At 39.0% G+C, this 23,195-nt stretch overlaps 1 protein-coding gene across 1 annotated transcript in view; it reads right to left on the reverse strand.

Annotated features, from left to right (window-relative positions):
* Window positions 1–23,195, reverse strand: part of NAA25 (N-alpha-acetyltransferase 25, NatB auxiliary subunit) — a 78,345-nt gene that overhangs the window by 49,874 nt on the left and 5,276 nt on the right. The window contains exons 2-6 of the mRNA XM_077875676.1: window positions 15,258–15,343; window positions 13,427–13,565; window positions 5,466–5,584; window positions 1,729–1,803; window positions 494–601 (exon numbers count right to left, since the gene is read on the reverse strand). Of these exons, the coding sequence (XP_077731802.1) occupies window positions 494–601; window positions 1,729–1,803; window positions 5,466–5,584; window positions 13,427–13,565; window positions 15,258–15,343 (527 nt within the window). The remainder of the gene's footprint in view (window positions 1–493; window positions 602–1,728; window positions 1,804–5,465; window positions 5,585–13,426; window positions 13,566–15,257; window positions 15,344–23,195) is intronic.

Here is a 23,195-nt window from a genome sequence, read left to right on the forward strand (position 1 = left end):
AAGATCTTAGGTATTTATTCATGAGAGACACAGAAAGAGGCAGAGATATAGGAAGAGGGAGAAGCAGGCTCCCTGCAGACAGCCTGATGTACAACTAGATCCCTGAACCCCCAGATCACGTCCTGAGCCAAAGGCAGATGCTCAACCACTAAGCCACCCAGGTGCCCCAGCTCACAACTTGATATTAGGGTCATGAATTCAAGCCCTGAGTTGGGCTCCATGCTGAGTGGAGACTACCTTAAAATTTTTAATTTATTTTAACTTAATTTAAAAAGTATCTAATGGAAATGAGATGCAATCAGCAGTAAGAATGTTCATTATACCTCAGCTGAGTTGTTCCAAAGCTTTGTATCTATACAAAAGGCAAGAGAGTGAGGACCCAGCTCTCTAACTGGAATAAGACAGAAGTTTATAATACTGTAGCATAATATTGTAGCAATATCAAACTCATGTGATACAAAAGTAGGGCTTTTATAGGACTTCCATTACTCACTTCAGCTTCAGCTTCTATCTTGTCCTCCTTCACCATTTTTTCTACCATTCTTTCAGCAAGGGGAAGAAACATCGTTTTTGAGAGGTTTTCATCCTGTGCCGATATAGACTATAGGAGAAAAAATAAACGTTTCACTCTAATTTCTCTTCTGTTCGCACTATTTATATTATTACCAGGCAGACTATTAATGTGATCCCAGCACAGAATTCCAGTCTACTTCCTATGTCAAATATCAGACCTAATTTGAACTTGCCAAGAAGATACGTTACAGAGTGGTCTGCTTTAGAAGAGATTTGTTAAAGATTCATTAGCCCATATTATTTTTGACAAACTGGATTTCAATAATATGACCTAACTTTTAAATAGGTTATTCAGACATTTTTCTAGAAAGTTAAGAGGGGGGTATGCCTATACTGCTTATTATATGTAAAGGGTATCATCAGGTGTTTGAAGAGAAGTCTTTCAGATGTCTTTTTTGAGATGTTCACATATTAGAGGTAAAACATCAATAACTTCTATTAATATAGTTTAGTATTAGCGAATTTCAATAACTAAGATTATCTTAGATTGATAATTAAAATCAGTGCATATTAATAATTTTAACATTGTCTAAGATTCTGCTCAGAGCTCAGTAGCTCAAGCTACTATGCTTGTTTCACAGATAAACTAAGAGATTCCCCAACAACCCACTAAGATGTGCTGAAACCAGTATATGAATGCAGATCTGTCTGAACCCTAAGCTTCTCTGTCCTTAACTGCTACATTTTAACTCTTTCTTCCCCATCTTCTCTTACACACTATCTCCTTTTGGTCCTTATAGTAGCTCTGAGAAATAAGTATCTCAATTCTGCAAAAGAGCAAACTGAGGTTCAAAAACCAGAATTGATAAAACAAGGCCATCCAGTTCAGTACTGTGTTCACTAATAAATAATACTGTCTTAAAGACAAACTTCAAGTCAAAATATCAAATATTTTGAGGCTCATACTTGATCAAATAACTCAGTAGTGGATTTAAGATTCAAGGGAAATACATTCTGTGCTACACAGATAAACCAAAATACCAAGTCATAAGGAATAAATACCAAAACTCCCCAACTCAAAAAGTCAACTGGCAATATGTATACTCCCTTTGATACATGCTGCAAAATATTACACAATGTGTTCAAAAGACAAGGGCAATAACTATATACAAAAATAAGAACAAATTTCAAACCCATTCTGAATGCCATACTCACTTGCATAATTAAGCTCATCACAGACCAAAAGTAGTAAGGGTTTTTGGGGACAATCTTATATAGAGCCATGCCAGCCTGAAAGATAGAGAGCCATAAATACTTAATTTAGAAAACATCATACAGAGGGCAATTAATAATCTAGATATGTGGCAAGAAGTTTTCTAGGAGAACAGCAACACGTCTACACATCCCAGTTACTATAAGTGCCTAATAACTTGATGGATATTCTCTAGCAGATAGCAATATAGGTAATCACAAAGGTGAATTTTACAACATCAGGAATATTTCACCTTTTGAATCAGACTTCTTCAAATTAAAGCACAGTATTTTTGAAAAATATAGCAACCCAATATGGTTCTGACAGACTATCAACAAACACAAAATGTGGCTCATGAATGTATACCAATAAATTTTACTAAAAGACACTGCATTAACCAGTTATAGTAAAACAAAAAAAATTCAGATAGTATATTTAAACGTAAAATTAGAAAAGTTTACTCTGACATTACTCAAAAAATAATTAATTCTTATTTTAGGAAAATAATCAGGTTCTTTCAAGATATCATTAACTAGAACTGAACCCTTTCTTTGTGAAATGTATAATATGAAATACTTAAAAGCAGAGACATGGCAAGAAGAAAAAGTAGATCTATTCATGCATAACTGAGAACCTGTAATTAGCCAACTAGTAATTGAACAAATTATTTGTAAGAAAATTATTTTGTAAGAACTCAACTAATTGTCACAGTTACTATTTTAGTTTTTATTTTATGTTTATTAATCTTTTGCCTATTTTTAACCCACTTGAAAAATTACACAGAGCCTCTATTAAGTGGAATAGACCTTTCTATTCCTGCTGATGATACAAAGATTGAGTCCTAGTTCCAAATGCACTTAAAAGCTAGGGAAAGAGATAAGACAAATATTCAAACAACTAAATTATACTTGGCAAAAAAATAAATGTCCTATACAAAAACACGATGCTTTTTTGTTTCCAAAAAAAGTGAAGATTAAGTTTATTCATTCCTTTCTTTTTCTTTAAGGGAAAGTAGAGATAGGGAACTTTATCAATAAATAAAGCCTTCTTCAAAGTAACAGTCTTTCCAGGTGAACCTTGAAGGTGAAAGAGATTGTCTACAGGCAAAGATGGGGCTAAGGAATACATATACACAAATACAAACATCTGAAATGAGTGGCTAAGTGAGTGAATCAATTCTAGGTAGAAGCAAAATAAACTGAACAAAAATATTAAAGAAAAAGAGACATGCTGACAAGAACAAATAAGACAGGGATCCCTGGGTGGCTCAATGGTTTAGCGTCTGCCTTCAGCCCAGGCTGTGATCCTGGAGTCCTGGGATCGAGTCCCACATCAGGCTCCCTGCATGGAGCCTGCTTTCCCTCTGCCTGTGTCTCTGCCTCCCTCTCTCTCTCTCTCTCTCTGTGTGTCTCTCATGTAAATAAATAAAATCTTAAAACAAAAAAAAGAACAAATAAGACATTTGGCTAAAAATAAGGATAAGGATTAAGAGGACTGGCAGGGGAAAAGGGCTGAAAGGTAACCGAGATACTCTTGTGAAGCACTCAAAAACGAGTCTGTTATACAGAGTAAGGGAGAGATATATACCCATCTACACTCTTCTAGGAAGAATATTTAGCTGTACTATAAAGAAAGAAAACAGGACGACACTTGGGTGGCTCAGTGGTTGAGCATCTGCCTTTGGTTCAGGTCACGATCTCAGGGTCCTGGGATCAAGTCCTGCATTGGGCTCCCCACAAGGAGCCTGCTTCTCCCTCTGCCTATGTCTCTGCCTCTCTCTGTGTGACTCTCGTGAATAAGTAAATTTAAAAATCTTAAAAAAAAAATCTGTGGTAAGAACCTGGGTGGCTCAGTCAGTTAAGCATCTGCTTTTGGCTCAGGTCACAGTCTTAGAGTCCCCAGATCGAGCCCTACATCGGCTCCCTGCTCAGCAGGGAGTTCGCTTCTCCCTCTTCCCTTGCTCATGTTCTCTCTTGCTCATTCTTAAAATAAATAAATAATCTTTATACATACACACACACAGTGGAATAATAAAATTAACACTTAAAAAAAAAAAGAAATTAAGAGAAAGAAAAGTATCCACAAGCCTATATCCTGGTAACATTTTGGTACATACCCTTAGAAATAGATCCTTTATGTACTGGTAGAAAAAGACAAAGACACATAGGACTAATTGACAGGATGGGGTGTTGCATTTTACTCTACCATATATAAGAATCATAATTCCTTTAACTATATCTGTATTAATGGACATTTAATATACTTTATTTAAAATGTATTTCTAGATGTAAAAATATTAAAGATTTGCATATACACGTTAGTGTTGCCAATTAGAAATATATATCCATTTCACACTAAAAGAAAAATTATAATCTCTGAATATTTTTCCTGAGAATATATTCCAATAGTAAGTAAAACTTCTTCAAAGAATTGTATTTGGGCAAAAAAAATTCTTCCAACTTAAAAACTTGCATAAGCAAATATAAGGACTAATTTTAAGGAGAAAGGATTTATATTAATATAGTATTTTCCAACATCCCTAATTTATCTATTGTTATAATCTGATATTTGAAGTAAAGAATAAAACAAAATAAAAACCCAAGTAAGAAAGCTTTGCTTTTAGAAGAAATTATACCTACACACAAAGCTATTTTAATTTTTTTTTTTTTTTTTTTTTTTTATTTATGATAGTTACAGAGAGAGAGAGAGAGAGGCAGAGACACAGACAGAGGGAGAAGCAGGCTCCATGCACCGGGAGCCCGAAGTGGGATTCGATCCCGGGTCTCCAGGATCGCGCCCTGGGCCAAAGGCAGGCGCCAAACCGCTGCACCACCCAGGGATCCCCATACAAAGCTATTTTTTAAAAAAATACTAGTGTGACATCATAACCCTTTATGGGCTTACCAGTTTCATCTCTCTGGGATGTTGACTTTACCCACCCACTAGTCCAAATGTGTCCAAATGAGGCTCCTTCACATGAATACAGGGAATATCTAAAATATGCTAAATGGCAAATAAGCTGCCTCTGGAGGAAAAGACAAATATCCAAACAGTGGGGAGTTTTCCCAGATGGATTTAAATCTCAGCAGGCTACAAAGAGTTAAATTTAAAAATTAAGATATAAACTTTAAAATTAATATTTCTATAGTCTATTCATTTTTTATTCTGGGATTTCTGCGAATATAACAGCAATCTTAGGCATTGGGACAATTTGAAGCCAACTTACCAGAACCAAATAAAACATACCATCAGGCCACAAAAGAACAATCAGATTTCCCCAAATAAAACTCTTAAAGAACCTGAATAATAGTTCATCTTTAAAACACACACAGAGGGGCAGCCTGGGTGGCTCAACGGTTTGGCGCCGCCTTCGGCCCAGGGTGTGATCCTAGAGACCCGGGATCAAGTCCCACGTCCAACTAGCTGCATGGAGCCTGCTTCTCCCTCTGCCTGTGTCTCTGCCTCTCTGTTCCTCATGAATAAATAAATAAAATCTTTTAAACACACACACACACACACACACACACACACACAGAGTATCTTCCTAATCTCCACATATAAATACATAGATTCAGTTCTACACATATATGCAAACACACACATGCACACACACACACATTCCTAAAATTAAGTCACATTTAAAGAGGCTTTTACATCTAATAACAAATCCCACAGCCCAGGAAGTTTGGAATCAAGTTACCTGTTGCATTTTCTTGTATTCGCCTACTCTGGCATAAGCCATGAAGAGGTGAGAATGATATTCCTCACTATTGGGAACTTTCTTCACAGCTGCTTCATAAAGTTTTGTAACTAACTCCGCTAGGATAAAGAGAAACAGGATATTCTTTAATTATTAAAATATATCTTAAATCTTTACAGCATTTAATTTTTTTCCCCTTTGAAGTAAATAGATGTCTCCTATCACTAAGAAAGAAGAAAGTATCTGTTTTGCCTCACCTGAGCATTAATGTTCTCTATGCTGCGTGTTACTCGATCAAGCATGGAACAGCTCAGGCCTCCTCAACACATTAACAATACATAAATAAGACCCTACAGATCTAGCCCCTGTCTCCTTAATTATTTCCCCCAGCCCTTTGTGTTCTAGCACATCTATCTGTAGTTCCACTAGACTCCCTATGCTATATCATACCTAACCATGCCTTTACTCTGTTCCCTCTGCCTGGATTCTTCTTTCCTCTCTTTTCTACTCAGTGAACATCATTCAAGACCAAGACCCAGTTCAAATGCAATCCTCTCTGCAAGGATCTGTGCAAGTTCAAATGTAATCCTTCCCTGAACACCCAGTTTGATCACTCCTCCACCCAGTTTGATCACTGCTTCCCTCTGCCATCTTTATATCTTTTAAATAAATCTCTTATATAACATTTATTAACACAAAATGCAGTATATAGTCTATTGATGAATCTCCCCTTACATTTTTTTAATTGAGCTCTATGCTCAACATAAGGCTTAATCTCACGACCCTGAGATCAACAGTTGCATGTTCTACCAACTGAGCCAGCCAGGTGCCTCTGAATTTCCCCTTATAGACTGTAACATAAGAACAGAGAGAGCTTCTTTCATCTTCAAGTGGGGTACAATTCTTGTCACAGAGAAACATTCAATATTTGTGAGACAGATAAATGATTTTTAAAAAAACACTGGGGGAGAATTCATATCCCTAAATCAATACATATAATATCCCAACTCTTAAATTCTTTCATAAAAATGAAAAACAGAAATGATAACATTTTCTGTCCATAAGGTTGGCGAAAACTTTATTTTTTCCAGCTTTATCTAGGAATAACTGACAATTAAGAACTGCATTATTGGGCAGCCCAGGTGGCTCAGTGGTTTAGCGCCATCTTCAGTCCATTCATCAGGCTTCCTGCATGAGGCCTGCTTCTCCCTCTTTCTGCCTGTGTCTCTGCCTCTCTCTCTCTGTGTGTCTCTCATGAATAAATAAATAAAATCTTTAAAAAAAAAAAAAAAAAAGAACCGCATTATTTAAAGTGCGTGACTTTAGGGTACCCTGGGTGTCCCAGCTGTTTAGAGCCACCTTCGGCCCAGGGCATGACCCTGGAGGCCCAGGATCAAGTCCCGCGTCGGGCTCCCTGCGTGGAGCCTGCTTCTCCCTCCACCTGTGTCTCTGCCTCTCTCTGTCTCTCATAAATAAATAAATAAAATATTTTTAAAAAATAAAAATAAAAAGTATATGCCTTTAAGCACTTTGATGCCTAGGTGGCTCAGCGGTTGAGCGTCTGCCTATGGCTCAGGGCATGATCCCAGGGTCCCGGAATTGAGTCCCACAATGGGCTTCCTGCATGGAGCCTGCTTCTCCCTCTGCCTGTCTCTCTCATGAATAAACAAATAAAACCTTTAAAAAGAAAAAAAGAGAGAGAGAGAAAGAGAGGGAGAAAGAGGAGAGGGAGAGGGAGAGGGAGAGGGAGGGAGAAAGAAAGAAAGGAAGGAAGGAAGGAAGGAAGGAAGGAAGGAAGGAAGGAAGGAAGGAAGGAAGAAAGAAAGAAAGAAAGAAAGAAAGAAAGAAAGAAAGAAAGAAAGAAAGAAAGAAAGAAAAATGTGATGGTTTGAGGGCAAAACTTTTTTAAGATTTTATTTATCTATGTGACAAACAAAGAGAGAGCACAAGCAGGCAGAGCAGCAAACAGAGGGAGAGGGAGAAGGCTCCTCCTTGAGCAGAGAACTTGATGCAGGGCTCAATCCCAGGACCTCAGGATCACAACCCAACGAAAAGGCATACTCTTAACCAACTGAGCCACCTACGTGCCCTAAAGGCAAAACTTTTATTTTTATTTTTTTTAAAGATTTGTTTTATTCATGAGATGGGGGGGGGGGGGGCGGGGCAGAGACACAGGCAGAGGGAGAAGCAGGCTCCATGCAGGGAGCCGGACGTGGGACTTGATCCCGGGTCTCCAGGATCACTCCCTGGGCCAAAGGCAGTGCTAAACCAGTGAGCCACCAGGGCTGCCAAGGGCAAACCTTTTAAAGTAAGTTCAAAGTTGAACAAAATTAATAAAGTACTACTTAGAAAAACGAATGTGATAGATTTAATAGCAAGATAATAAAATATATTCAGGAAAGCAAGTACCCCTTGGAATGTAAAAGGGGAAGTGAGATCAAAGAGGAACACAAAGGAAGCTTAGTATTGATAATGCGTTTCTTAAGTTGGTGGGTAGATTTATTACTCCACATCAAGTATTTTATTTTTTTTATTTTTTTTCACATCAAGTATTTTAGTGTGTTACATAAAATATATCTTCTATAATATGGAAAATGGAAGACATATATTATCCCATAATAAAAGACTTGAAAAATTAACAATGAAAACCTTTATTTACAGGTGAAGTGGTAAACTAACTAGAATATGAGTTTTAGCAATCTTGGGGTGGAGTCTTTTGGGTTTCCTACGTACAGTATCATGTTATCTGCAAAGAGGGAGAATTTGACTTACTCTTTGCCAATATGAATGCCTTATTTTTTTGTTGTCTGATTGCTGAGGCTAGGACTTCTAGTACTATGTTGAATAGCAGTGGTGAGAGGGGACATCCCTGTTGTGTTCCTGATCTAAGGAGAAAGGCTCTCAGTATTTCCCCATTGAGAATGTTATTTGCTGTGGGCTTTTCGTAGATGGCTTTTAAGATATTGAGGAATATTCCTCTATCCTTACATTCTGAAGAGTTTTGATCAGGAATGGATGCTGTATTTTGTCAAATGCTTTCCCTCCATCTAATGAGAGGATCATATGGTTGTTTTTTCTCTTGTTGATGTGATTTATCATGTTGATGATTTTACCAGTGTTGAACCAATCTTGCATCCCAGGGATAAATCCCACTTGGTCATGGTGAATAATCTTCTTAATGTACTGTTAGATCCTATTGGCTAGTATCTTGTTGAGTATTTTTACATCTGTATTCATCAGGGATACTGGTCAATAATTCTTTTTGGTGGGGTCTTTGTCTGGTTTTGGAATTAAGGTGATGCTGGCCTCATAAAGTGAGTTTGGAAGTATTCTGTCCCTTTTTATCCTTTGGAAAGGCTTTAGTAGAATAGATATTATTTCTTCTTTAGATGTTTGATAGAATTCCCCTGGGAAACCATCTGGCCCTATATACTTATGTGTCTTGGGAGGCTTTTGATGACTGCTTCAATTTCCTCCCTGGTTATTGGCCTGTTCAGGTTTTCTATTTCTTCCTGTTCCAGTTTTGGTAATTTGTGGTTTCCCAGAAATGCATCCATTCCTTCTAGATTGCCTAATTTATTGGCATATAGCTGCTAATAATACATTTTTAAAATCGTTTGTATTTCCTTAGTATTGGTTGTGATCTCTCCTCTTTCATGATTTTATCAACTTGAGTCTTTTCTCTTTTTTTAATAAGGCTGGCTAATGGTTTATCTTATTAATTCTTTCAAAGAATAAACTCCCGGTTTTGTTGATCTGTTCTATAGTTCTCCTGGTCTCTATTTTATTGAGTTCTACTGGAATCTTTATTATCTCTCTTTTTCTGCGTGGTGTAGGTTTTATTTGCTGTTCTTTCTCTAATTCCTTTGGATGCGAGATTAGATGGAGTTTTTTCCAATTTTTTGAGGGATCCTTGTATTGCAATGTATTTCCCTCTTAGGACTGTTTTTGCTGTATCCCAAAGATTTTGAACAGTTGTATCTTCATTTTCATTAGTTTCCATGAATCTTTTTAATTCTTCTCTAATTTCCTGGTTGACCCATTCATCTTTTAGTAGGATGCTCTTTAACCTCCACGTGTTTGAGTTTCTTCCAAATTTCTTCTTGTGATTGAGTTCTAGTTTCAAAGCACTGTGGTCTGAAAATATGCAGGGTACAATCCCAATCTTTTGGTATCAGAGACCTGATTTGGGACCCAGTATGTGGTCTATTCTGGAGAAAGTTCCATGTGCACTTGAGAAGAATGTGTATTCAGTTGCATTCAGATGCAAAGTTCTATATATATCTGTGAAATCCATTTGGTCCAGTGTATACTTTAAAAAGTCCTTGTTTCTTTTTTTTTTTAATTATTTTTTTAAGATTTTATTTCTTTATTCATGAGAGACACAGAGAGAGGGGCAGAAACATAGGCAGAGGGAGAAGCAGGCTCCTCACAGGGAGCCCGATGGGGACTCGATCCCAGGATCCCAGGACCATGATCTGACCCAAAGGCAGATGCCCAACCACTGAGCCACCCAGGTGCCCCCCCCACCAAAAAGTCCTGTTTTTGGTGATGTTCTGCTTAGAATATCTGTCATTTGCAGAAAGTGCCATGTTAAAGTCTCCTACTATTAGTGTATTAATATCTAAGAAAGTCTTTACTTTGGTTATTAATTGATATACTTGGCAGCTCCCACATTAAGGGCATAAATCAATGCCCAGAAGTAAGTGGCATTTCTATAGACTAACAATGAGACTAAAGAAAGAGAAATTAAGGAGTCAATCCCATTTACAATTGCACCCAAAAGCATAAGATACCTAGGAATAAACCTAACCAAAGAGGTAAAGGATCTATACCCTAAAAACTACAGAACACTTCTGAAAGAAATTGAAGAAGACACAAAGAGATGGAAAAATCTTCCATGCTCAGGGATTGGAAAAATTAATATTGTAAAAATGTCTATGCTACCCAGGGCAATTTACATGTTCAATGCAACTCCTATCAAAATACCATGGACTTGGGGCAGCCCAGGTGGCTCAGGGGTTTAGCGCCACCTTCAGCCCAGGGTGTGATCCTGGAGACCTGGGATCGAGTCCCACGTCACGCTCCCTGCATGGAGCCTGCTTCTCCCTCTGCCTGTGTCTCTGCCTCTCTCTCTGTGTGTGTATTCTCATGAATAAATAAAATCTTAAAAAATAAAAAAATACCATGGACTTTCTTCAGAGAGTTGTAACAAATAAGATTTGTGTGGAATCAGAAAAGACCCCAAGTAGCCAGGGGAATATTGAAAAAGAAAACCAATGCCAGGGCATCACAATGCTGGATTTCAAGTTATACTACAAGCTGTGATCATCAAGACAGTGTGGTACTGGCATAAAAACAGACACACAGATCAATGGAACAGAATAGAGAACCCAGAAATGGGCACTCAACTCTGTGGTCAACTAATATTTGACAAAGCAGGAAAGACTTTCCACTGGAGAAAGGAAGTCTCTTCAATAAATGATGCTGGGAAAATTGGATAGCCATATGCAGAAGAATGAAATTAGACCATTTTCTCATACCATACACAAAGATAAACTCAAAATGGATGAAAGATCTAAATGTGACAAGAATCCATCAAAATTCTAGAGGAAAACACAGGCAACAACCTTTTTGAACTTGCCCACAGCAACTTCTTGCAAGATACATCTATGAAGGCAAGAGAAACAAAAGCAAAAATGAATTATTGGGACTTCCTCAAGATAAAAAGCTTCTGCACAGCAAAAGAAACAGTCAACAAAACTAAAAGACAACCTAGAGAATGGGAGAAGATATTTACAAATCACATAGTCGATAAAGGGCTAGTATCCAAGTTCTATAAAGAACTTATTAAACTCAACAGCAAAGAAACAATCTAATCATGAAATGGGCAAAAGACATGAACAGAAATTTCACCCAAGACAACATACACATGGCGAACAAGCACATGAGAAAATGTTCCACATCACTTGCCATCAGGGAAATACAAACCAAAACCACAATGAGATACCACTTTCACACCAGTGAGAATGTTGAAAATTAACAAGACAAGAAACAACAAATGTTGGAGAGGATGCGGAGAAAGAGGAACCCTCTTGCACTGTTGGTGGGAATGTGAACTGGTAAGGACACTCTGGAAAACTGTGGAGGTTCCTCAAAGCGTTAAAAATAGGGATCCCTGGGTGGCTCAGAGGTTTGGCGCCTGCCTTCGGTCCAGGGCCTGATCCTGGAGACCTGGGATCGAGTCCCCTGTCGGGCTCCCTGCATGGAGCCTGCTTCTCCCTCTGCCTGTGTCTCTGCCTCTTTCTCTGTCTCTCATGAATAAATAAAGAAAATATTAAAAAAAAAAAAAAAAGAAGAAAAAAGAAAAGAAAAAAAGAGTTAAAAATAGAGCTACCCTCCGACCCCACAATTGCACTACTGGGGATTTACCCCAAAGATACAGATGCAGTGAAAAACCGAGACACCTGCACCCCAATGTTCATAGCAATGTCCACAATAGCCAAACTGTGGAAGGAACCTCAGTGTCCATCGAAAGGTGAATGGATAAGACGTGGTATATGTATGCAATGGAATATTACTCAGCCATTGAAAACGGCAAATACCCACCATTTGCTTCGACGTGGAGGAAGCTGAAGGTTATTCTGACGAGTGAAATAAGTTAATCGGAAAAGGACATTTATGGTCTCATTCATTCGGGGAATACAAAAAAATAGTGAAAGGGATTAAAGGGGAAAGGAGAGAAAATGAGTGGGAAAAATCAGAGAGGGTGACAGAACATAAGACTCCTAATTCTGGGAAACGAACAAGGGGTAGTAGAAGGGGAGGTGGCAGGGGGATGGGGTGACTGGGTGACGGACACTGAGGGTGGCACTTGACGGGATGAGCACTGGGTTACTATATGTTGGCAAATCGAACTTTGATAAAAAGAAAAAAAAAACAACAACAACCTAGAATATGCTTAGAAATAATGTGGTGGGGGAGGAGATACAGATAAAATTGGCCATGTGACAATGACTGCTGAAGGTGGGTAATGAGTTTAAGAGGATTTATTATGCTGTTCTGGTTTTATGTTGAAATTTTCCATACCAAATAATAAAAAAGGGTAATTCTTCCATATAGTAAATCAAAATGTCACAATTGACCTCAAGTTCTCATTCCAATTCAGGGATACTAATACATGTAAAATATTCTTTCTACCTACAGTCTTTGTAAGTCATAGTTAATGCACAAAATATTGCCTATTGCCATTCACTCTAATCATGAGTGATAAGTAAAATGAATAAGAGACAGGGATCCTGGATGGCTCAGTTGGTTAAGCAAGTACCTTCGGTTCAGGTCATGATCTCAAGTCCTGGGATGGAGCCCGACAGCGGGCTCCCTGCTTAGCAGGGAGTCTGTTTCTCCCTCTCTCTCTGCCTCCCCCGATGCTGCTCATGCTCTCTCAAATAAATAAATAAAACAAAAAATTTTTTGTTAAATAAACAAATACAGAACTCAATTGGAAACAAACAGAAACTTGAGGAATCTGGATGGCTCAGTTGGCTAAGCGTCCGACTTCTGATTTTGGCTCAGGTCATGATCTCAGGGTCGTAAGATTGAGCTGAGTGTCAGGCTCCATGTCTGCTTAAGATTCTCTCCCCCTCTTCCTTTCCCCCCACTCACGTGCTTTCTCTCTCTCTAAAATAAATAAATAAATCTTTTTTAAAAAATTTAAAAAAGGAAAGAAAAGAAACAAAAACTTCAGCTCTGGTTTAAAAACATACAAAAAAAAAGAAAGAAAGAAAAAGAAAGAAGAAAGAAGAAAAAGAAGAAGAAGAAGAAGAAGAAGAAGAAGAAGAAGAAGAAGAAAAAGAAAAAGAAAAAGAAAAAGAAAAAGAAAAAGAAAAAGAAAAAGAAAAAGAAAAAGAAAAAGAAAAAGAAAAAGAAAAAGAAAAAGAAAAAGAAAAAAAGAAACATACGTCGATGCATCTCCCGGTAAAGAATAGTCAGTGCCTGTAGAGAGTTGTCATCTGTGGGTTCAAGGGCTGCCACCTCCTGTGCCAAGGTGAAGGCTTCTTCTTGCTTTCCAGTTCTCTGTAAACCAATTGCCTTTAAAACCTGAGACAAAGGAAAAACAATCACTTTTAAAAGGACAGAAACGAAAATATGAGCCAAATCTCCCTGCTCAGTGGGGAGCCTACTTCTTCCTGTCCCTCTCCCCTGATCCTGTGCTCTGTCAAATAAATAAAATCTTAAAAAAAAAAAAAAAAAAGCGCCAAAGAAGGCCAACTTGAAAATAAAAGATAAGCTGTAAGGTATGTCTATGTTGCTAATCAAGTAAACCATATTTCACTAAAACTATCAGCAAATCAAGATTCTTTCCTATTTCAGTCTATTAAGAAGGCACAACAGGGGCACCTGGCTGACTCAGTCTTAACAGTATACAACTTTCAGTCTCAAGGTTGTGAGTTCAAACGCCATATTGGGCATGGAGCCTACTCAAAAGATGAATAAATAAAAGGCACAACAGTGCTTAAAAAAAAAAAAGTCTATCAAAATAAAAAATTAAGTTAGCTAAGTTATATCCAAAATATCCAGAGAAATAAACAGCCAGCTTTTAATTAAACATTATTTATGGCATTTAAGTAATCAGAAAAATAAATGGCTTAGAGAGGCACCTAGCTGGCTCAATCAGTCGAGCGTTCAATTCTCAATCTCAGGGTTGTGAGTTCAAGCCCCATGTTGAGTGTAGAGATTGCTTAAAAATAAAATCCTTAGGGGCACCTGGGTGGCTCAGTTGGTTAAGCATTCAACTCATGGTTTCAGCTCAGGTCACGATTTCATGGGTCCTGGGATTGAGTCCCAGGTAGGGCTCCATGCTCAGAGGGCAGTCTGCTTGAAGATTCTCTACATCCCTGCCCCCAACTCGTGCACTCACACATGTATGCACTCTCTCTCTCTAATAAATAAATCTAAAAAATAAAAATAAATAAAATGAAATCTTTTAAGGGGTGCCTGGGTGGCTCGGTAAAGCATCTGACTTTTGATCTGAGCTCAGGTCTTAATCTCAGGGTCATGAATTCAAGTTCTGCATTGGACTCCACACTAGGCATGGAGCCTACTTAAAAAACAAAACAATGGGATCCCTGGGTGGCTCAGCAGTTTAGTGCCTGCCTTCTGCCCAGGGTGTGGTCCTGGAGTCCCCAGGATGGAATCCCATGTAGGGCTCCCTGCATGGAGCCGGCTTCTCCCTCTCTGTGTCCCCGGGGCATGGTCCTGGAGTCCCCGAGATGGAGTCCCATGTCGGGCTCCCTGCATGGAGCTTGCTTCTCCCTCTGCCTGGGTCTCTGCCTCTCTGCTCCCCCATCTCCTCTCTCTTTCAAGAATGAATAAATAAAATCTTTAAAAAAAACAAAACAAAAAAATAAAAATAAAAATAAAAATAAAAATAAAAATAAAAACAAAACAAAACCTGAAAAAAAAATTAACCCTGAAAAAATAGTCACTAAAGAGATTTAAAATCTTTTCTCAGGGATCCCTGGGTGGCTCAGCAGTTTAGCGCCGCCTTCAGCCCAGGGTGTGATCCTCAGGTCCCGGGATCAAGTCCCACATCGGGCTCCTGCATGGAGCCTGCTTCTCCCTCTGCCTGTGTCTCTGCCTCACTCTATGTCTCTTGTGAATAAATAAATAAAATCTATAAATAAATAAATAAGTAAATAAATAAATAAATAAATAAATAAATAAATATTTTCTCTTTCAAGATTACAATATATAACCCACCAAAAGTAACTCAAGAGCAAATGAACTTACCTTAGCACAATGAAGATCCTTATGTTTCTTCAACAATTTATCTGCTTGCTGAATTGCCATTTTATTATTACCATTATCAAGATAATCTATGAAAACAAATTATGATAGTTATTATATTCCTTCAACAAATATGAAAAATGCATAGGCTGGTATGAGGTTTTCTTTTTTTTCTTTTAAAGATGTTATTTGAGTGCTCTCTTCAGCAGCACATATACTAAGATTTTATTTATTTGAGATAGAACAAGTAGGGAGAGGGGTAGCAGGAGAGGGAGAAGCAGACTCCCTGCTGAGCACAGAACCTGATGCAATGCTCCATCTCAGGATTCTGAGATCGTGATCTGACCCAAAGTCAGATGCTAAAGCAACTGAGCCATCCAGGTACCCTGCTATGTTTCATAAGGCATTTTAATTCAGTATTAAAAACCTCACAGTGCCAATTTTAACTCTAAATGGCTAGGATAAAAAATATATATATATGGCTAGGATAGTCCAGAATACAATCATATATTCCTATAGTCAAATCTCAGACCTGTTATAAAATTGTGTTAAAGCGGGACGCTTAGATGGCTCAGTAGTTGAGCGTCTGCCTTTGGCTCAGGGCGTGATCCCGGAGTCCTGGGATGGAATCCCACATCGGGCTCCCTACATGGAGCCTGCTTCTCCCTCTGCCTATGTCCCTGCTTCTCTCTGTGTTTCATGAGTCAACAAATAAAATCTTAAAAAAAAAAAAAAAAAATGTGGGGAAAAAAAGGAATCAGGGTGCCTGGGTGGCTCAGTCAGTTAAGCTTCTGCTGTTGGGTCAGGTCGTGATGAGATAGAGCCCTGAGGGGAATCCCTGGGTGGCGCAGGGGTTTGGCGCCTGCCTTTGGCCCAGGGCGCGATCCTGGAGACCCAGAATCAAATCCCACATCAGGCTCCCAGTGCATGGAGCCTGCTTATGTCTCTGCCTCTCTCTCTCTCTCTCTCTCTCTCTCTCTCTCTCTCTCTGTGACTATCATAAACAAATTTTAAAAAAAAAAATTAAAAAAAAAAAAAAGAGATAGAGCCCTGAATCAAGCTCCCCACTCAGCAGGTAGTCTGCTTCTCCCTCTCCCTCTGCCTCCAAATCATGCCTGCTCTCTCTCAAACAAATCTTGAAAAAAAGAAAGGAATCAATTATTATCCAAAAGTCTAACAAAAGGAGAGATTCATTTCCAGATGAGAAGATCTAGAAGAAAATGAGAAGTATCATAAATAGGAAATGATGGTAGCTGCCAATTCTAAATATAGAAAGATGATTAAACAAGCCAGTCCACAACATGCTACTACTACCAGGTCCCTCTTTGCTCATCAAAGTCAGTGTAGGAGCAGATGAGGCATAGATAACCGAAAATAAATTATGGATCAAATGCTGGTGAGTACAGGGAGCAATAGCACCTCTCACTTGGTGCTGCTGGGAAGGTAAAATGGTACAGCAACCTTGGAAGAGTCTGGCATTTTCCTCAAACACTAAACTTACTCTACCATTTGGTCAGCAATTGAGCTCCTTGATATCTATCCTTATAATAAGCTGAAAACTTACCTCCACACAAAAAACCTGCACACAAATGTTTATGGCAGTTTTATTCATAACTACCAAACCTTGGAAGTAACCAAGATTTCCTTCAATGGGCCAATGGATAAACAAATTATAGTATATCCATACAATGGAATATTATTCAGATAAAAAGAAATGAGCTATCAAGACACAAACACACAAAACACAGAGGAACTTTAAATGCATATTGCTACATGAAAGAAGCCAATGTAGCAAGGCTACATAATATATGTAGCCAATTATACAACATTCTGGAAAAGGCAAAAATTATAGAGACAATAATACAATCAATCAGTGGTCACCAGAGGGATGAAAGGGTAGAGCACAAGGGATTTTTAGAGCAGTAAAACTATTCTGTAGGATACTGTAATGATTGGGTATAGGTCATCATACTTTTGTCAAAACCCAGAGAAGGTACAACACAAAGAATAAACCCTAATGTGAACTAGTAAACTATGGACATTAGCTAAAAATAACCTATCCTGGGACACCTGGGTGGCTCAGCGGCTTAGCACCTGCCTTTGGCCCAGAGCGTGATCTTGGAGTCCTGGGATAGAATCCCACATTGGGCTCCCTTGCATGGAGCCTGCTTCTCCCTCTGCCTATGTCTCTGCCTCTCTCTCTCTGTGTGTCTCTCATGAATAAATAAAATCTTAAAAAATAATAATACAATAAAATAAATAAAAAATAAATAAAAATAACTTATCCCAGGGACACCTGGTGGCTCAGTGGTTGAGTGTCTGCCTGTGGCTCAGGTCGTGATCCTGCAGTACTGGGATTGAGTCCTGTGTCAGGCTCCTCACAGGGAGCCTACTTTTCCCTCTGCCTATGTCTCAGTCTCTCTCTATTTTTCTCATAGTCTTTAAAAAAACACCTGGGTGGCTCGGTGGTTGGCCAACTGCCTTCAGCTCAGGTTATGATCCAGGGGTCCTAGGATCAAGTCCCACATCGGGCTCCCCAGAAGGAGCCTGCTTTTCCCTCTGCCTATGTCTCTGCCTCTGTTTCTCATGAATAAATAAATAAAATCTTTAAAAATAATAATAATAACCTATCCTACTGGCTCAGCAACTGAAACAAAGTACCACACTAAATTAAGATGTTAACAACAGGGGAAACTGGGGGGGAAGATATTGGACCGCTACTTTTCACTCATTTTTTCTGTAAACCTAAAACTGCTCTAACAAAAAAAGCGTATTAATAAAATGTGTGTGTGTATATATATATATATATATATATATACACAAGCAATATACTGTATATATATTGTATATATAATTGTAACTATATACATACACTATATAAATGTGTATATATATGTATATATATAAAAGCAAAGATTCAGTTCCAGAGAAGGAAAGTGAAAAGCGTGCTAAGTGGAAAACAATGGTGGTAGCTGTCAATTCTAAACATAGAAAAAAGGATGAATGCAGGCCAATTCACAATCTACTACCTCCTATGGTCCCACTCTGTCCATCAAGGTCCCAAAGAGGGACAGAGGAGGCATAAACAATTCAAAATAATCTATGGCCCTGGTGGCCCAGAGTATCCCAAATAACAGAAATAGACGATTTTACCTAAAGAATTCAATTTTCCTCCAATGAATACCTGACTAAAACTTAAAACAGACAACCACATGAACCCATGAGTTTTTCTTTTTTTTCTAAAAGCACACAATCTGGGATCCTTGGGTGGCGCAGCGGTTTGGCGCCTGCCTTTGGCCCAGGGTGTGATCCTGGAGATCTGGGATCGAATCCCACGTCGGGCTTCCGGTGCATGGAGCCTGCTTCTCCCTCTGCCTATGTCTCTGCCTCTCTCTCTCTCTCTCTCTCTGTGACTATCATAAATAAATAAAAATTTTTTTAAAAAAAGCACACAATCTTAGGCTAAACAGTCAAATATCTAACACTAGTTTTCTTAAATAACTCAGCCATCATTTGTCCTTACAGAACACCTGAGAGAGATATTTCAGCTCAATAAAGGACACTCTCTTCCTAATAACTTGATGCTGATCTCTTTCTGAGTCAGTTCTAAGTTAATTCTGACTCATTCCTGCATGACTCCAAGTTCTTAGAGCACACCCTGGAGCCTTCTCAAAGAGTAACTAAACATCCTTGATGAGACCCCAGCTCCGAGCATCTGCACACAAATGGATGAGACCAGAGGTCAGGACTTAAAAGGGTACCTACCTGCCCATGCCCTCTTCTCTGGGAATAGTTTTCATTGTGTCTACTGCAGGGGTAGTACTGGATAACCATCTCTAGACCTTGTAACTACACCCAATGGGGTGGATATTTGACCCAAGGGTAAGTCAGGTTTCTCCCTGGTAAACTGTAACTGCAACACTGAGTCACAAAGCCAGAGTTAGTAAACTATGGGGAAGAACCTCATTTTGAGTCTGACATTACCAGCGGCAGAGCTAGAATTTCCATTTTGAAGGTCACATCTTGGTATGACTATAAACCCAACATGTTGGGCCCTGGATGAACTGATGACTAAGCAGAAATAAAACAGTATGAAGAAGCAAGCAGAGAATAAACACACACAGATAAAAGCAGTGATGAAAATAGGTTTAGATCCTGACAGCTCTCCAATTTCCATCAAGCCCTGAATACATTTCTGCCCTATGCTCCTACAAGGGTTTATAGCAAGTCCCTTTTTTAAAAAAATAATTTTTATTATTTATTTATTTATTCATAGAGACACAGAGAGGGGGGTGGGGGGAGAGGCAGAGACACAGGCAGAGGGAGAAGCAGGCTCCATGCAGGGAGCCTGACGTGGGATTCGATCCCAGATCTCCAGGATCACGCCCTAGGCTGCAGGCGGCGCTAAACCGCTGCGCCACCAGAGCTGCCCGCAAGTCCCTTTCACTTGAGCTTGTGTCAAGTGTTTCTGCTCCTTGCACCCACAAGTTTTAACTAAGACATTCCACTACATTGAGCCAGTCTGCTATTATCCAGGCTCCCCGTTTCTGGATGCCTAGACAAGAAAAATCTATTTTCATTTTACATTACTGACTCTGAAATATAAATTAGGTAACTCTTGGAGAAAACAGGCCAATAAAAAAGACATCCCAGAGCCCCTGAATGGCTCAGTCAGTTAAGCCTCCGATTTGATTTTGGCTGAGGTCATGATCTCAAGATCATGACACTGAGCCCCTCCTCTGGCTCTGCCCTGGGCATGGAGCCTGCTTATGATTCTTTCTCCCTCTCCCCACTCCTCTAAAAAAATTTAATTAAAAATAATAAACAATAACTCTGTTTTTTTAAATAAGTTTGTTTTAAAACTTACTCCAGAGTGGGGCACCTGGGTGGCACAGTTAGCTGAGCATCCTACTCTTGGTTTTGGCTCAGGTTGTGATCTCAGGGTCTTGGGATCAAGCCCTGCGTCGGGCTCCATGTTCAGCACAGAGTGTGCTAGAGTTTCTCCCTTTCCCTCTGGCTCTCCCTGTGCTCGCTCGCTCATGCTCTCTCTCTCTCTCAAAATAAATAAATAAATTTTTTTTTTTTTTTTTAAAAAGAAACTTGTTCAATAGTTAAACTGTGGTTTGACCATGAGGATTAGTGCTGTTCCCTTAACAACAAGAGTAAGCCAAAAATCAGCATCACAAATCAGGCATAGGAAACAGTAAGATGATGATGCAAAGGTGAAAGCAATGTTTGCAAAGCAAAGGTACCACTCTGAGTGGAATATTTTTATGATCCTTGCAGTCAGCACTAGATAACTAACACTGAGAACATTATCTCTTCCAACGTTTCCCTTGTATTTAAGAGACAGTCTCTTGGGACGCCTGGGTGGCTCAGCAGTTGAGCATCTGCCTTTGGCTCAGGGCGTGATCCCAGAGTCCTGGGATCGAGTCCCACATCAGGATCCCTGAATGGAGCCTGTTTCTCCTCCCTCCCTCTGCCTGTGTCTCTGCCTCTCTGTCTCTCATGAATACATAAATTTAAAAAAAAAAAAAAAAAGATTTTAAAGTAATCTCTACACTCAACATGGGCTCAAACTCACAACCCCAAGATCAAGAGTCCATGCTCTTCTACCAACTGAGCCAGCCAGGTACCCCATTGATTTATTACTTTCTAATTTTTTTTTTTCTTTTAACAACAAAGGAACAGACTTCAGACTCAGAGCTTCACAAATATATCAGAATCTTTTATTTTTTTTCAAGATTTTATTTATTCGTTCATGAGAGACACACACACAGAGAGAGAGACACACACACAGGCAGAGGGAGAAGCAGGCTCCATGCAGGGAGCCCAATATGGGACTTGATCCTGGGACACCAGGATCACAACCCGAGCCAAAGACAGACGCTCAACCACTGACCCATCCGGGTGTCCCACAAATATCAAAATCTAGTTAAGACTTTAACACCACTGTTTTGCTTTCATTTTATTTTTACTGCTTTGTTTTCTCTGCACAAGTGACAGGTCCTCCATTAATGATAATGAAATAGATGATTTTAAAACAAATTTAAGTTAAAAATCAACTTAGGAAAAAATAGAAAAAAAATCACTTAGAGAAGAATATTTAGTAAACAATAGTACAGGTAATACTATAATAAAGCTATAATCATCAGACTGGATAGAAGAATGGTGGAAATTTGGGAAATACTGGGTTAAATCATTGGCAAGAGATGATCAAAATCTGTTGAATGAGTGAACTAGCCACCTTCCTGGGCAACAATTTGAACAGAAGTGACTTCCTTACACATGCAGACAGCAGTAGGCCCTGACACATGCAGGCCTACCTACTTGTCCAGTAGAAGAGGCCCTGGGATTGATTTGTTCAATCATACTTAGGGATACTGAAAGTATGGCTCAGTCTATGGAGAATGCACCTCTTGACCTCAGGGATCATGAGTTCGAGCCCCATATTGGGCATAGAGCTTACTTCAAAAAAGAAAGATTAGTCTTGCCAAAAAAAAAAAAAAAACCAACAAACAAAAAGTCTTTACACTGTGTGTTCTTGCAGCTGTTGTGAAAGCCTGTGGAGCAGCCAAAATGACAACGTGCACTGTTTCCACCTCCTACAAGAGCTTCAAAGACTACTAAAGATATTGCTCCAATTTAGAAAAAAAGATTGAATACAACATAGCTCCATCTTTGCTTAAAATTCTAAATGCTTTAGAATAGGAGCCTTGCTTTTACCAATACAAACTGTAGGTGAAACATTCCCTCAGTCAACAAATTTTGTTAAATACCAACTAAGCACAAAATGGCTGGGAGGGCTTAAATTTAAAAAGGAATGATGCCTCCTAACCGATCACCTCACAGCCTACATTTGCTGCTCCCTTTTCAACTATTTCCCCTAGAGTATTCAGAGCTATCGTTTTTAAACTGCAAGCCTGATCATCTCACTCTACACTAATTAAATCTCTTCAGTGCTTCCCACTATCTCTAAAACAAATTTCAAAATTCTTAAAATTGCTTACAAAGCTGAGTCTCATCTCACCAGTAGAGCAGTGTCTGCACTGCAACCACACAAGCCTTAACTTAGGTCCTCAGGTAGAGCGAGCTCCTTTTTACACACTCCCATCATTGCCTAACTAACCTCTGCTCTTCTTTCAGATTCAAAGTAAAATGTCACTTCCACAGGGAACCTTGTCTTGTCTTGTCTCCAACAGCTCAGATACCCATATATTGTATGCACTCAAAGGAACCTACATTTTTCCTTCAAAGCTCTTAACACAGGGCACCTGGGTGGCTCAGTGGGTTAAGGATCTGCTCAGGTCATGATCCCAGGGTCCTGAATCAAGCGTCACTGCTTCTCCCTCTTCCTCTGCCCCGCCCTTCGTTCCCTCTCGCTCTCTCCCCCTCAAATAAATCTTTAAAAAAAATTTTTTTTTATGTATTTATTCATGAGAGACATAGAGAGGCAGAGAAGCAGGCTCCCTGCAGGGAGCCCGATGTGGGACTCAATCCCAGGACCCCAGGATGATCTGAGCCGAAGGCAGATGCTCAACTACTGAGCCACCAGGCGCTCCATAAAAACATCTCTTAATCATTACACAAGTGTAATGATTATGGGTACCATTACGTTTTAGAAATCTGTTGAAACTACAAGCTCCTTGAAAGCAGAAACCATGTCTCTGTTGTGCTGTTTGGTACTCACTCATTCCCTGAATCTAAATTGTGCCTAGCACATATTGGGCCCCCAATAATATGGTGAATGATAAAAAGAATACAGAAACAAAAAGGGAGAAAAGGCAGTCTTCTAGAAATTGAGTAGTCTATCAGGAAAATGAAAGATATGTGCATACAAAGTGACCATAACAGGAAATTCAAAGAATCAATTATTAGTGATGACTTCATGCTATTAAAATATTTTTCAAAATCTTGCCAACTAATTTTTTTTAAAGCTTT

The sequence above is a fragment of the Canis aureus genome, chromosome 27 (assembly GCF_053574225.1).
Source record: "Canis aureus isolate CA01 chromosome 27, VMU_Caureus_v.1.0, whole genome shotgun sequence".
Classification (NCBI taxonomy): domain Eukaryota; kingdom Metazoa; phylum Chordata; class Mammalia; order Carnivora; family Canidae; genus Canis; species Canis aureus.